The following is a 16,076-nucleotide window of genomic DNA, read 5'->3' as shown; positions in this document are numbered from 1 at the left end:
CCAAGTGGACAGCAGTCTAATAACTGCCATGGGCTGTTCACCCTGCATCACATGTAAACATTGCAACGTGTGTCTCTGAAAGATAAGGGATGTAAAAATTTTAATAACTATTTTTTTCGTTTTCCAGCTACTTCTGCAGCATATGGAAGTTCTGGGGCTAGGGGTTGCATTGGAGCTGCAGCTGCGGGCCTGCGCCACAGCCATGGCAACACCGGTTCTGAGCCACATCTGCCACCTATCCCTGGCAATGCTGGGATCCTTAACCCACTGAGTGAGGCCAGGGATCAAACCCACATCCTCATAGAGACTTTGTTGGATTCTTAACTCTCTGAGCCACAATGAGAACTCCTAAAATTTTTAGTAACTTTTTTTTTTTTTTTTGCTTTTTAGGGCTGCACCTGTGGCATATGGAGGTTCCCAGGCTAGGGGTCCAATTGGAGCTACAGCTGCTGGCCTACATTACAGCCACAGCAACGCAGGCTCTGAGCCGCATCTGTGACCTACACCACAGCTCACGATAATGCCAGATCCTTAACCCACTGATCGAGGCCAGGGATCAAATGTACAACCTCATGGTTCCTAGTTGGATTCGTTTCCGCTGCACCACAATGGGAACTCCAAATTTTTAGTAACTTTTTATTTGAAGCAACTTGACTCACAAAAAGTTACAAAATTGGTAGAGTTCCTGTATACTCTTTCCCCGCTTCCCACCATTGATAATTCCCAATAGATACAGGATTTTAACTAGTGCAACAGCGATGCCATTATTTGGCCTGAAACCATTGATGACTAATTCTGTAATATCAAGTATTTCAATACCCTTATGGTTACAAAATGGTGCAACCTCTTACGTGCTGTCATTCCTTTTTCACTTGTTTGCTGGTCCATGTTTATGCAAAGACAGTTCCCTGCATCTCCTGTGGTGTCATAGACAAATGCTTATTTCTTTCCATGTTCTGTTTTCAAAACGACGACTTGGTCCACTGGCATCTTTGCATCAGTGATGCCCAGAGGTTTTTCTTCTTTTCCGGGATCAGGATGAACTCGTATGTTTAAACATAAGTGATGTGTCTCATTCCTTTTGACGTACTATCTGTTTTGCAGCTCAAATTGCCCCTTTCTGGGCTCGTGGAAGCTACTTCTGGTTGCTTCTGAGGCCTCTGAACAACCCCTCTCCTCTCTCTTGTGACAAGATGTCCTGGGCTTCTCTTACACATTTCCTGCCTGGCCACTTTATCAAGGAGACGCTGGGCATTCAAAACAAAAACTCAAGTACCTGGACCCACCCCAGACCGCCTAAATAAGAGTCTCTGGGGGGTGGGGACCAGGCAGAAATGGTGTTTTTGGTTTTGTTTTTTCTTTTTTTTTTCTTTTTTTTTTTTTTGACTTTTTAGGGCCTCACCCTGAGGCATGTGGAGGTTCCCAGGCTAGGGGTCTAGGAAGCTGATAATCTCCAGATCACTTAGCTGTGTTTCTGGGTTTTTTTCTTTCTCCCTCTTCCGCGTTATACTTCTCTGCCTTTTCATTTCTATAGGTTTTCCGTGTGGTCTCCTTTTTTGCAGACAATAGAGTTGTAGCCTCTCTTATTTCTGGTCTCTGCCCTCCTTGTGGCTGCAGTTGGTACCGGGCTCGCTGGTGCCTGCCCACTGGCAGGTGAGGCTGATTCCTCTCCCTCTGGTGGGTGGGGCTTTGTCTCTGGGTGCGATTAGAAGCGGCTCTGTGCCTGTGGGGTCTTTCGGCAGCCTGTTTAGTGATAGGCGGGGCTGTGCTCCCACCTGCTTATTGTTGGGCCTGGGGCTTCTCAGCGCTGATGGTTGGGGCCGGATTCTCCCTGCATGGCCACTTCCAGAGGAACACACGCCGATGGCCACTCCTGAGGCCTTCACCTCCAGTGTCCTTCCTCCACAACGAGCCACAGTCACCCCGTTTCCCCAGGAGATCCTCCAAGAACTGCAGTCAGGCTTGACCCAGATTCCTATGGAGACTTTGCTTTGCCCTGGGACCTAGTGCGCTTGAAAGCCCGTGTGCGCCTTTCAAGAATGGGGGCTCCGTCTCCCCCAGTCTCAGCTCCTGCGCACAAGCCCCACTGGCCTTCAATGCCGGACGCTCCGGGGGCTCTTTCTCCCAATCCCAGATCCCCAGGCGTGGGGACCCTGACGCGGGGCTCAGAACTCTCCTCCTGTAGCTGAGTCTGTGATAGTTATTTTCCAGTCTGCGGGCTTCCCACCCAGCAGGTATGGGGTTGCTTATATCGCCTCATCGCCCCTCCTCCTGTCTTGATGTGGCTGCCTCTTTGTCTTCTGGTGTAGGATCTTTTTAAAGTTTCTAGTCCATTTGGTTGAAGGTTGTTCAGCATCTGGTTGAAATTCTGTTGGTTTTATGAGAGAAGGTGAGCTCCAAGCCTTCTGTTCTGCTATTGTAATCCCATCTCCTCCACAGATTTCTGCAGGCTGGGGGGTGGATAGGAGCTGCAGCCACCAGCCTGCGCCACAGCCACAGCAATGCAGGATCCGAGCCGCGTCTGCGACCTATACCATAGCTCACATCAATGCCAGATTCTTAACCCACTGAGCGAGGCCAGGGATTGAACCTGCAACCTCATGGTTCCTAGTCAGATTCGTTTCTGCTGCGCCACGATGGGAGCTCCACGGTGTTTTTGTTTTTCAAGTGCTCCCAGCCTGGGTGGACAACCACCCGAGGAGAGGGTTCCCATCTCAGACTCTCCGGCACCTTCTTTCTGCAAAATGCTGGAACGTTGAGCGGCATCCTCGGCTGATGCTCTCATCTCTGCCAGGTGATTCCACCTTTGCTAACGCTCGTGTTTCAGGGTTTAGTCCTGAAAGTGTCAGTTTTGTGTGCGGTCCTGAGGGCTCTGTGCCAGTGACCCATCCGTTGTCTCTCTGGCGTTGAGCTGGAGCTCCTCTTTGTGGCTCTGGGAAAGAGGTTCTTTGGAAGGTTGCTTCGAATCTGTTGATGACTTCCTGTTGCCCTTGGGATGGAGACCAGCATTGCTTATGTGGCCTCCACTGTAGGCTGCTCAGGCCCCCTCCTGGTTCCTGGAGCTGGCTGTGTTCCCCTCTACCACAGGGCCTTTGCACACACTGTTCTCTCTGCTGGGACCACCTTGCCTCTTCCCTTCACTTAGTTATCATCTCCTCACTCTTCAGACCCCAGCTTAGATGTGTTTCTCAGGGACACCTTCCCTGGCCTCTGTCAACTAGATCAGCCCAGGGAGATGCCAGTGATCTCACTGGTGATGCTGACCTGCCCTTGGGCTGTGATCCTCAGCACAGTCGTGGTTTTGTGTTTATTCATGCAATCGTTTGATGAATGTTTTCTCTCTGGACCCTGACTGTTTGGGGCTCCCCTTCTGCCTCCACTGCTTCTAGTGTGGGACCGCAGGCAAGTCTTTTCATTTCGTGTCTCTCACTATAAAATGAGGGTGATGCTTTTAACCTGCTTCGTAGTGTGATTATGAAGATTAAGTGAAATCACTTGTGTAAAGCACGTAGAACTAGCTAGCAGAGAGTGTTAGCAGGTGGTGGTATTACTACCTTGGTATAGGATTATATGTCCGTTCAGATTTATATACAAGTGGTAGGCACATAGGGGGTGCTTGGAAAATATTTGTGGAATGAATGAGTGAAAGCAGTAGGAATAGTAGTAATACTACATACTCAAGGTTCTTTGAGAACATGAGATGATGCTAGTACTTTGTAGGGTCCCTGGCACATTGTAGATGCCCAGTCAATATATGTTGAATAAAACGAGGACCACAGTAGCACCATGTGCATGGCGTTGCTATGAGATATAAGATAAGACCGCTACGGGATGTCTTGTACCCTTTTGGCACATAGCAGATATTCAGGAAATAACTGCTGGGTAAAACTGGAGGAACCGCCATGTGTTTCTTTCTAGGCCACCGGGGGGGCTCGGGAGAGAAATCCTTTCAGGGTGCGACTTGCTGGCTCTAGAGTAGCCGTTTGTCCCTGGAGAGGTGCCTGGAGCTGGTGTAGATGAGAAGTTTAATGGTTCATTTCCCTTTGCTCCCCACCCTGTGTTTTCTCTCCGCTAGAATCCTTGCCCAGAATCCAGCGCCTCCTTCCTTTCCAGGATCACCTTCTGGTGGATCACAGGGTAAGTCCTGGCCCCCAGGCCTCGGGTGGGTGCTGGGCCAGGAGTGTTTGGCTCAGACGCCTGTTCTCCCTCCTTCGCCCTTCCCACAGGGTTGTGCCCTGCATGTGCCTGTTCTGGGCCCGGGTCTTAGAGACACCGACCTTGACTCCACATTCACATGATACGGGCAGGAACCTAAATGGCTCGCATCCTGTGGACGGCTGGGCTTGGACAGTTAGAAGCTGCAGGCTCCTGGCTCAGCTTCAGATTTGGCTATTTTTTTGCATTAAGTGTAATTGTCTTCCTTGGCATTGGTTCCCCCCATTAGCAAAGTGGGTAAGAGAAACGTGCATAGACCGACAGCGCCAGAACGCCAGAGGTAGCCACTGCCTGCCACTCAGTACACTCCCTTCTCACCCTTTTATTTGCATGTTTTTCCCCCCACACATTTGTCAGCATCTTACTGGAAATTATTTAAACCCCTTGCCTCCCCTGATAAGCATTGTTCATTGTCTTTATAAACTCTTTACAGGGAGTTCCCATTGTGGCACAGCTGGTTGAGGATCTGGTGCTGTCTCTGCAGTGGCCCAGGTTCAATCCCCCGTAGGTTGCAGCTTGGCTCAGATTCGATTCCAAGCCTTAGGAACTTCCACATGCCAAGGATGTGGCCAAAAAAGAAAAAGAAAAAAATTGTTGTGAACACTTAAAAAATTAAATATTTTTCTCATGTACTTTTCAATTGCCATTAAAGAACATCGCTGGCTCAATTGGCGTGATTTGAATATGGACGGCAGGTCATGCCAGCCAGGCTTCATATTTCTCATTTTGGTCCTTGTACTCTGGTTAAATCAGAGCATATCCTTTTTTTTTTTCTTTCTTTTTTTTGGCTTTTTAGGGCTGCGCTAGTGGCATATGGAGGCTCCCAGGCTAGGGGTTGAATCGTAGCTGTAGCTGCTAGCCTACGCCATAGCAATGTGGGGTCCCAGCCACATTGTGACCTGCAGCCACAGCTCACGGCAACGCCAGATCCTTAACCCACTGAGCGAGGTCAGGGATTGAACCCGTGTCCTCATGGATACTAGTCAGGTTCTTAACTGCTGAGCCACAATGGGAACTCTGCGTGTCCTGTTTCTTAGGGTGATACACACTAGTATTTAAGGGGAGAGGTGTGTAGAGTCCAACCACTCTGAATGAAATAGTTCAGAAAAAATAATAGAGGCGTACTTCATTTTATTATGCTTCAAAATATTGTGTTTTGTTTTTTACTTTAAACCAGTTGAAGGTTTGTGGCAGCCCTGTGTCCATCAAGTCTGTGGGAAACTCTCCTCCAACAGTGTTTACTCACTTCATGTCACTCTGTCACATTCTGTTAATTCTTAACAATGCTGCATACTTTTTCATTATTATTATTATCCTATTTGTTATGGGAGTCTGTGATCTATGATGTTATTACTGCAAGTCACTGAAGGCACAGATGGTAGTTAGCATTTTTTAGCAATAAAGTGTTTTTAAGTTCAGCTCTTTTGTCCCTTTTTTTTCTTTCTTCTTCTTTTTTTTTTTTTTTTTGGCCGTGCCCATGGAATATGGAAATTCCCGGGCCAGGGATCAAATTTGAGCTGCAGTTATGACCTACACCACAGCTGTGGTGGTGCCAGATCCTTAACCCCCTGCTGGGCTGGAGCTCAAATCTGTGCCTCCACAGTGACCTGAGCCACTGCAGAGACAAGCCGGATCCTTAACCCACTGCACCTAGTGGAAACGCCTGAAATTTTTCCAAAAGGCAAGTTAAAATATTAGCTTTTTACTTTTTATGAGGAAAGTGTTCAAAGCTGTGGAAAGGCTAGTCTAATAAACCTTAATAAACTCATCACCCAATTTAATGATGGTTAGTGTTTTGCCAAATTAGCCTTAAAAATTATTTTTTTAAAATAAATAGAGCCATTCTAAATATTCTGTTTGTATCTCTAAAAAATGAGGCTGTTTTCCCTGGGTGACCTAACAGAAGTAACAATAATGAGGAGTTCCCGTTGTGGCTCAGTGGAAATGAATTGGACTAGGAACCGTGAGGTTGCGGGTTCGATCCCTGGCCTTGCTCAGTGGGTTAAGGATCTGGTGTTGCCATGAGCTGTGGTGTAGGTCGCAGATGTGGCTGAGATCCCGTGTTTCTGTGGCTGTGGTGTAGGCTGGTGGCTATAGCTCCGATTGGACCCCTAGTTCAGGAACCTCCATATGTGGCCCGAAAAAGCAAAAAAAAAAAAAAAAAGTAACAATAATGATGGAATGTGCCCACGTGGCCACCCACACTCAGGTCTTGTGGGTGCAGCTGCCTTTGGTGGCGTGGTGCACAGGGGCAGGGCTGGGGGGCCAGTGTCCTCCTGATGCTTACCGCCTCCCACCTTGTGTTTTGGCCTCAGGTTGATGGTTCAAGGCTACCGGCAGCCCCTGGAGATCACTGACCTCTGGTCCCTGAACAAGGAGGACATGTCAGAACAAGTCGTGCCCGTTTTGGTAAAGAACTGGAAGAAGGAATGTGCCAAGTCCAGAAAGTAAGTGCCGGACCTCCTGCCGTGGGGCAGGCAAACGCTCTGCAGGGCCACCTGGTCAGCTCCGTCCCCGCACAGAGACCCGGGATGGGGGTGGTGCCGCCTCTCACGAGCCTCATGGTCCTGGGCGGGCTGCCTCACTCCTCTGAGCCATGGTTTGCTCACCTGCAAAGTAGGGTGGAGGCTGACATGTAGCAAAGGCAACCCGGGTAGAAAAGGAGAGAAAAGTGTCAGGTGGGTGAAGGAATCCTGTCTGCTGCCACCATCGGCGAGCGTGTGCCCAGGTGGGCAACCCTGCCCTTTCTGAGTCACCCTTCTTTCCTCTGATTCTCTCTGAGCCCCTGGAAACCTGAGTGTTCTTGCTGCTTGAGGGGTTTGTTTTTGTTTTCGTTTGTCTTTTTAGGGCCGTACCTGTGGCTTATGGAGGTTTCCAGGCTAGGGGTCAAATTGCAGCTGCAGCCACCAGCCTACAACACAGCCATAGCAAGGCCAGATCTGAGCTGCATCTGTGACCTGCACTGCAGCTTGTGGCAACGCCGGATCCTTCACCCACTGAGCGAGGCCAGGGATCTAACCCATATCCTTGAAGACACTAAGGGTTCTTAACTTGCTGAGCGACAATGGGAGCTCTTGCAGCTTCCTTCTTGAGGGTTACTGCAACCTCACTGACTGCTTGTCTTGGCCTTTTTCCCATGGTGGTGGCGGGCATGCCCACGCTGCTGTCCCCCGGGCTCTCCCTGGGAGTTGGTTGCTGGAGATGTTGTGAGGTAGGCAGGTGAGGCTTCTGGGAAGAGAATTGGCCTTGAACTTGAAGCTCCATCACAGGCCTGGCCCATCCTGATTCGTTGGTACAATTGATTATTGCTGATGTGCCTAGTGCCCTTTAGGCCCTGAAGGGTTTAGATAGTGGAACAAAACACCCAGGCTCCTTGTTTGGTGTCACTTGCATTCTGTATGGGAGACAGGACATTGGTACTCAAACATTCCTTGATGAGAAACTGCGGAGAGTGTTAAGTCTGTTGACAAGATTGAGGCAATGACAGTAAGAGTGGCTGAGGGGGCTGATTCAGGTACAGTGGGCAGGGGTGGGCTCTCTGAGAAGGTGCCATCTGAGCAGAGATTCGTGTGCAAGGAGGGGGTGAGCCCTGTGCAGGTGTGGGGGAAGTGCTTTCTAGTTCATGGGAACAGCTCATGCAAAGGTCCTGAGGTAGAAGTGTGGCGTGCTTCTGGAGCAGCAAGTGGGCTGGTGTGGCTTGAGTGGAGTGAGAGGTGGGGGAACAGGGGGAGATAGAGTAGGAGAAGGGTTTGCAGGGGTCCCATAGGCTGTGGTACTCGGTTTGGATTTGGGGGTTTGATCTCAAATGCAGTGAGAAGACAGGTGGATTTTCTTTTTCCTTTTTTTTCCTTTTTACTTTTAGGGCCATACCCGAGGCATATGGAGGTTCCCAGGCCAGGGGTCCAATCGGAGCTGTAGCCGCCAGCCTTCACCACAGCCACAGCAATGCCAGATCTGAGCTGCATCTGTGACCTGCACCGCAGCTTGTGGCAACGCCGGATCCTTCACCCACTGAGGGAGGCCAGGGATGACTCTGTATCCTCATGGATACTAGTCGGGTTCTTAACCTGCTGTGCCACAACGGGAGTTCCTTCTGTACACTTTTTTTTTTTATTATTTAAAAATTTTTTTTTGTCTTTTTAGGGCCACACCCATGGCATATGGAGGGTCCCAGGCTAGGGGTTGAATCAGAGCTGCAGCTGCCACCCTCACCACAGCAACACCAGATCCAACACCATAGCTCACAGCAACACTGGATCCATAACCCACTGAGCGAGGCCAAGGACCAAACCCTAGTCCTCATGGATACTAGTTGGGTTCATTAACTACTGAGCCACGACAGGAACTCCCTCTTGTATACTTTAAATGTGTGCACTTGATCTTATTATATCAGGTACTCTAATAAAGCATTTTAATATTTTAAAAAGCAGTAGTGTTTAAAGAAAGTGTTTTTCTTTACATTTCTTAGCTTTCTTAAGAAGTTAAGTTTTACTTCATATTGTCTATTTCATAAAGGCGTGCAAAGAGCAAATAACAAAAACTAAAGGAAACAAAACTCCAAACTACAGGTGTGAAGCTGTGGCTCTCAACCCTTCAGACCCATCGTGCCCTTGAATAACAAAGATGTTGTATCACCTCTTAAATGTACTTTAAGGAAATATATAAAAATAACCCACCCACATATCTAATGTTAAAACTCAATGTAATGTTCTTGCTAGGATTTAACAGCAAACTAAAAGGCGAGGGATTTGTTTTATTACACCACGTATCTGCATGTGAAAAGGCTCAGGCACACGTTTGAATAAGGAATTAAGAACCTCTGCTTATTCCATAGAATTCCTGTTGTGGCTCAGCGGGGTAAGAACCTGATATAGTGTCCGTGAGGATGCGGGTTCGATCCCCACCCTTGCTCAGTGGGTTAAGGATCCGGCATTGCCGCGAGCTGTGGCGTAGGTCACGGATGTGGCTTGGATTCGGCACGGCTGTGGCTGTGGTTGTGGGCTGGCAGCTGTGCCCAGGAATTTCCATATGCCACACGTGTGGCCCTATAAAGAAATAACAAAGAATGAAAGAAGAAAAAAGAATCTCTACTTGTTCCTAAGTAGAGCCTTCTCTGTGGGCACTGCAGATCTCCACTGACCCAGTCCCGTGGTTCTGGAGACCAGACCGTCATCGCCTTCATGGACAGGGTTTGGTAAAGGGGTGATTCATGCTTGCCAAGGTCCTGAATCACACTTAATTGGCACAGTAGCTATATTTCTGGAAAAAAAAATTTTTCTAAACTTGTCTCCCCCCCAAAAAAAATACACTTTTTGTATGGGTTTATGTTGAAGATGGAGTTTGAATCTAGATGGAGCAGGTTTTAAGCAGACTCTTCACCCACCTGGGTGCCTGGAGGGGTCTGCTTCCTTTGGGATGGTTCCTCATATCAAAGAAGCTGTGGTCTCTGTCCCAGACATTGTGACAGAGAAGGAGAAACCCTTTTGAGAGACTGCTTTTGAGAAACAAAAAACACAGGACCACAGCAATGAAAAGGGGAAGAACAATTTTGAATTATTTGTAAGCTACACGGTCAAAAATCCTCTCAGGGGCAGGTGTTCCCATCATGTCTCAGTGGTAATGAACCTGACTGGTATCCATGAAGACGTGGGTTTGATCCCTGGCCCCACTCAGTGGGTTAAGGATCTGGCGTTGCTGTGAGCTGTGGTGTAGGTCACAGATGTGGCTCGGATCCCGCATTGCTCTGGCTGTGGCGTAGGCCGGCAGCTACAGCTCTGATTTGACCCCTAGCCTGGGAACCTCCATATGCTGCAACTGTAGCCCTAAAAAGCAAAAACAAACAAACAAACAAAACAAAACCCCCAAAAAACAGAAAGAAAGAAATCCTCTCAGGTTTGTACTTTCCTTGTTGGGGGTGGGGAGGCAGCTGCCACACCTATCTGTGGTTTCCAGAACTGCCGTCCTGTATTTTGTGAGCTCTAAGGCGAGTGAAAATGTGCATTAAGGTTGTAAAATCCATTCTCTGCAATTACGGGTCCAGTCTGCCCTTCTCTGTTACACTGGTTATTTTGGGTCAAAGACTGTGCTCCAAGTACTGACCCTTTTAAAGTTTGTGATTTTGCCTTTGCCACAGTATTAGAGATCTTGCTTATTTAACAAGTGACAAGCAAAACCTGCGGCAGCTCCTCATGGCCCCGTGGTTGGTTCACGGCTCTCCTAGCCTGCTCTCTCAGTCCTGCTCCGGTTCCCTGAGGTTCTCAGAAGGGCTGCCTCACCACTTATCCAAATCCCTTCGTTCTGGGCCTCGCTCATCCTGTTCCCTCTGCTGGGCGCACCCTTTCCCTTCCCATGTGGACCCGCTCCCTCATCCCGCAGGTCTCGGCTTTGATGTCACCTCCTCCAGGAAGCCCCCAGGATAGCCTCCCTCACACAGGCTGCTCTGTTTCTCTCACGAGGCTGCTCGATGGCAGGCCTCTCGGCAGTGCCCAGCCCAGGCCACTGACCAAGGCCAGGGCATTGGTGGAGGAGAGAAGGATGGGCACATTTGCCCATATCGAAATCTGGCCGGTGAGCAAGTTCCTTTTCCTTCCCAGCCTCCAGCTCCCCCGCCCCCAGCCCCATTTCGTGACTTGGACCTTCCCTCTCCAGCTTTCCTTCCCCTCCGGGCCAGACCGCGGAGATGCCTCGCTTTCTTCCTCTCCAGAGAGCGCCTTCCTCCCTCAGAGGCCTCTTGCTCACTGGATATTTTCTCTTTTTCTTTCTTTCTGTCTTTCTTTCTTTCTTTCTGTCTTTCTTTCTGTCTTTCTTTCTTTCTTTCTGTCTTTCTTTCTTTCTTTCTTTCTTTCTTTCTGTCTGTCTTTCTGTCTGTCTTTCTGTCTGTCTGTCTGTCTTTCTTTCTTTCTTTCTTTCTTTCTTTCTTTCTTTCTTTCTTTCTTTCTTTCTTTCTTTCTTCCTTCCTTCCTTCCTTCCTTCCTTCCTTTCTTTCTTTCTTTCTTTCCTGCACCCGTGGCATATGGCAGTTCCCAGGCTCGGGGTCGCCTCGGAGCTGCAGCCGCCAGCTCTTTCGTTGACACAGTCACAGTAACACCAGATCTGAGCCGCGTCTGTGACCTACACCGCAGCTCGTGGCAACGCCGGATTTTAACCCACTGACCGAGGCCAGGGATTCAACCTGCATCTTCATGGATTCTAGTTGGGTTCTTAACCCGCTGAGCCACAACGGGAGTTCTTGGATGTTTTTTCTTTCCTGACTCGGCCATCACTGTCCCTTCCACTGCTCTTGACCTCTTCCGCCCAGACCTGAGCCTTCCTCCGCTCTGTCCCTCCGAGGCCTTCTCCCTGGCCCTTTGGCCGCCCAGCTCCTGCCCTGCTCTGGGTCAGTGGTGGCCCATGCAGGCCCAGGGTCAGGGCCCAGCTTGGGATGTGGCACAGAGAATGAAGATGCCAGGGGCCGGGGGTGGGGGTGCTGAGCCACTCCTTTCCTCCCTGTCCCCCTGCCCTGGCCTTCTTTCTAAGAGGGCATGTGTGTGCTGAACGAAGTCTTGCTAAAAATCCCATGACAATCCCGCTTCAGGGAAGTCAGCAAAGGGAGCAGGGAAAGACCTGACGTGGTGATACTGACAGCAGGAAAAAAAGAATCCTGTGTGTTTGGTGGAATGATTCCTCCCCTAGGAGGACTTCATCCCAGCCCCAGAACCTGTGAATTTGTTCCGTGGCCAAGAGTCTTTGCAGATGTGGTTGGGTTCAGGATTTTGAGATGGAGAAACGGCTCTGGGTTAATGGGGTGGACCTGCTGTATTAATCCTCGGGGTCCTTTTAAGAAGGAGGCAGGCGGTCAGAGACAGGGGGTGCCGCCTTGCTGGCTCTGGCGGTGGAGGCAGGGCCCACATGCTCCTGGTGCGTGGGCAGCACCTGGAAGCTGGAAAAGGTGGAAACAGATTCTCCCCTGGCACCTGTGGGCCCACTTTTAAGTCTCTGACCCCCACAACTATTCAGTTCGTGTTGTTTCAAGCCTCGGAGTTTGTGGTCATCGGTTACAGCGTCCATAGGAGGTGCTACACCTTCATGCGGAGTTTAGATTTTATTCTGGATGCGGAGAGAGGTGAGCATTGGAGGTGAAACAGGGGAATGGTACCTTTTAGGGGGACCCCACTGGCTTCTGGGCAGGGAGTCAGTTGTAAGGCAACCAGGGTGGAAGGAGATGGGGGGAGCAGTGAGGGGACCCCGGCGATGGTTGCTTGCCTAGGTCAGCATCCACGGTGATGGAAAGAGCGAAAGCGAGGGTGGATGACTAGACACCACCCGGGAGGTGGGACGGACAGGACACGTCCCTGATGGGACCTGGGGAGCATGGAGGAGAGGGGGTCAAGGATGATTCCCATGTTTCTGGTTCTTTCCTGGGGCGAGGAGCTCTGAGGGGAAGAACATGGACCTAATGGAGCCCAGACCAGTGCCCAGAGTTTGGGGCGGGCTGGGAGGCTGTGGTCTCCAGGAGGATGTTTCAGGTGGTCCAGGTGGTCGGGTGTGGTATCGATAGAAGAGCCAGGAGTCCCGTGATTGAACGCTATTCAGTGAGCTCCTGCTGTAGAAGAATTTTGTAAGTGGCGAATCGTAGGGCTGAGCGGGAATGAAGCTTAGTGTGTGTTTCAGGGATGGAGCCCACATTAGGCTGTTTGACGGTGTTGCCTTGACTGCATTTTGGAAGAGGAGAGCGGAATCCATTGCTGCATAATACCAAGTCCCCCCCAAAACCTAGCAACTTTAATTAAGAATGAGCGTTTGGAGTTCCTGTTGTGAATCAGTGGGTTGAGGACCCGATGTTGTCTCTCTGAGGATGCGGGTTCGATCCCTGGTCGCGATCAGTGGGTTAAGGTTATGGCATTGCTGCAGGCTGTGGCATAGGTCACGGATGTGGCTTGGCTCCTGTATTGCGGATGCTGTGGCATAGGCTGGCGGCTGCTGCTCCAATTTGACCCCAGCCTGAGAATTTCCATATGTGGCAGGTGCGGCCATAAAAAGAAAAAAAAAGGAAGAATGAGCATTTACTGTCTCACACAGTGTCTCTGGATGGGGGATCCAGGAGTGGTCCAGGAGTGGTCTAGCTGGTGGTTCTGGGGTCTTTCGTGGCTGTGTCAAGATGCTGGCTGGGGCTGCAGTCATCTGAAGGCTTGGCTAGGGCTGTGGATCTGCTCCTCCGGTGCACCCGTTGACAAGACTGTGCTGGCTCTTGGCCAGGTCTCACCAGGTCTCACCATGGGGGCTTCTCCAGAAGGCTGGCTGTGTGCCCTCAGGCCCTGGCAGTTGGCTTTGCTCAGAGTGAGTGATCCATGAGAGGGCAAGACAGAAGCCGCAGTGCTTTCTGCAGCCGAATCTTGGAAGTGACGCCCTCTCTCCATCATTTCGGCAATATCTTTTCCGCATGGAAGGGGACTCCACAGGGGCAGGTTTGAGGGTTCCAGTTTTGCAGCGTCCTTGCAAACCTTGTTATCTTTCTGATGATGGCCATCCTAGTGGGTGTGAAGCAGTACCCCACTGTGGTGTTGATTTGCATTTCCCCGATGACTTCAGATACTGCGGAATATTCCATGTGCTTATGCCATTCGCATATCTTCTTGATGCCTTTTAAAGTTGGGCTGTCTTTTTCTTCTTGAGTTGCAAGCGATCTTTGTTTGCCGCAATTATAGGTCCTGGATCAGATTTTTGATTTGCAGATATTTCCTCCCTTTCCCTGAGCTGTCTTTTCACTTGCTTGGTGTTTTTTGAAGCACAAATGTTTTGGGGTTTGATGAAGTTCAGCTTATTTTTTTCTTTTGTTGCTTGTGCTTTTTTGGTGTCATATTTAAGAATCCATTGAGGAATCTAAGGTTGTAAAAGTAATAATCTGGAGTTCCCGTCGTGGCTCCATGGTTAACGAACCCAACGAGCATCCGTGAGGTGACCTAACAGAAGTAACAATAATGAGGAGTTCCTGTTGTGGCTCAGTGGAAATGAATCCGACTAGGAACCATGAGGTTGCAGGTTTGATCCCTGGCCTTGCTCAGTGGGTTAAGGATCCGGCTTTGCCGTGAGCTGTGGTGTAGGCCACAGACTTGGCTTGGATCTGGCGTGGCTGTGGCTGTAGTATAGGTCAGCGGCTATAGCTCCGATTCAACCCCTAGCCTGCGAACCTCTATATGCTGTGGGTGCGGCCCTAAAAAGACAAAAAAAGACAAAAAATAATAAAAACAATAAAGGTAATAATCTGAAGTCATAAGATCATAAAGATTTGCCCCTATGTTGCCTTCCAAGAATGTTATAGTCTTAGCCCTGTGTTAGGTCATTTGTCCATTTCAAGTTAATAGTAGTATGTGGTGTGATGTTAGGGTCAGCTTCACTCTTGGATCTGTAAACTGTTAAGTTTCCCGGCTCCATTTGTTCTTCCCATTTAATGGTCTGGATGGCTGTGTCAAAAATCATTCCGGTTTATTTCTGGATTTTTGATTCTGTGGCATTGGCCTCTACATATGTCTGTCTTATGCCTGTCGTGATTACGATTGATGCGTAGTAAGTTTGGGAATCGGGAAACCGGAGTCCTCCCACTTAGCTTTTCTTTCTCAAGATTGTCTTGGCCATTGTCGATCCCTTAACTTGCCATATGAATTTTCGGATTTTTAGCTCGTCCGTTTCTACAAAAGTGCCAGCTGGGATTCTGCTAGAGGGTGCACTGATTCTGTAGGTCACTAGGGCTGACACTTTTCCATCTCTTCACCTGTGTTTAATGCATTTAATTTTCACAAAAGCCTGGGAGGTGGGTCTGACTTTTAACCCCATTTGACAGATGGGGAAACTAAGTCCTCAGCAGTCACCTTACCTACATTTATGGAGCTGGCTGGGATCCAGAGTCCCAGGTCTGTAACGCCTGTGCTAAGCTGCTTCTTTGCAGTGACTGGGGTTCTTCGGCCAGGCCTCCTGCGGGCGGGGCATCTCCCGGCCTCGGCTGGCTGGTGAGCCGAGTGCCCGGCAGACCCCACAGCTACTCTTGCCTCCTCGTGTTCCAGGCAGCCGGTGAGGATCGTGTACTCCTCCAAGGACCCCGCCAAGCCGAAAGGGGGCTCCAAGGTGGATGTGAATGAGGAGGCGGAGGCTTTGATTGTCAAGTCCCCCCAGAAGGAGCGGGACCCGTCCCTGTTCAAGGTGTTATACAAGACCTTCGGGCCCTACTTCCTCATGAGCTTCCTCTTCAAGGCCCTGCATGACCTGATGATGTTTGCCGGCCCTGAGATCTTAAAGTAAGGCCTCCTCCCTCTCAGCTGGGCAGCTCTTGGCGTCCTTGACCCTCTGCTTGTGCCACCCCTCACTCTCCCTTTAGGGTCCTGCGGCATGCTCCCATGGGCTGGGGGCCAGGCCTCTCCAGCCTTACCTGCTTTGCTTCAATGAAGCCTGCCCTTGTTCAGGCCACATTGGTTGCAAGTAACCCCACTGGGCATCCTTGAAGCCAGAAGGGGGGTTATTTTGGGAAACCAGGAGCAAGGAAGTATCAGATGGCCTGAAAGCTGCAACCTGAAACCAGAAAGGCAGTCACTGCTCTCCTCTCTTTTTACCGCCCTCCCTCCCTCTCTCTCTGTGTTTTTTGGGCCTACACATGCCTTCTCTTCCCCTCCTCACCCCGGCCCTTGGGTTCTCTGCTGGGTCACTTTTGGGTGATGAGGTGGTGCGGTGAGCAAGGATCCCGCAGCTGCACACTGCACGGAGGGCCTCGGCCACCTTCTGGCGGGCGTGTCACCACGTGGCTGGGTTTTCCAACCACGAGGCGGATATAAGAGCGCCCGCCTTGCCTGGCCTGGGCAGAAGGTCATCGCTTGGAAACGGGAGTGCATGTGCCC

At 50.1% G+C, this 16,076-nt stretch overlaps 1 protein-coding gene across 5 annotated transcripts in view; it reads left to right on the top strand.

Annotated features, from left to right (window-relative positions):
- The window catches only part of ABCC1 (ATP binding cassette subfamily C member 1), a 155,001-nt gene that overhangs the window by 64,143 nt on the left and 74,782 nt on the right, over nucleotides 1–16,076 (top strand). For all 5 annotated transcript variants that reach the window (XR_014840714.1, XR_014840713.1, XM_021086560.2 and 2 more), the window contains exons 6-8: nucleotides 4,076–4,137; nucleotides 6,531–6,662; nucleotides 15,252–15,482. Coding sequence is in view for 3 of the 5 variants with exons in the window: in XM_021086560.2 (XP_020942219.2) it covers nucleotides 4,076–4,137; nucleotides 6,531–6,662; nucleotides 15,252–15,482 (425 nt within the window). In the remaining 2 variants the exon portion in view is untranslated. The remainder of the gene's footprint in view (nucleotides 1–4,075; nucleotides 4,138–6,530; nucleotides 6,663–15,251; nucleotides 15,483–16,076) is intronic.

The sequence above is a fragment of the Sus scrofa genome, chromosome 3 (assembly GCF_054392235.1).
Source record: "Sus scrofa isolate SSC_HxYL_T2T_F1_AM1 chromosome 3, Sscrofa_HxYL_maternal_Yorkshire_Landrace_v2.0, whole genome shotgun sequence".
NCBI lineage: Eukaryota > Metazoa > Chordata > Mammalia > Artiodactyla > Suidae > Sus > Sus scrofa.
The sequence above is the reverse complement of the archived record's forward strand: the minus strand, read 5'-3'. Positions and strand labels throughout refer to the sequence as shown.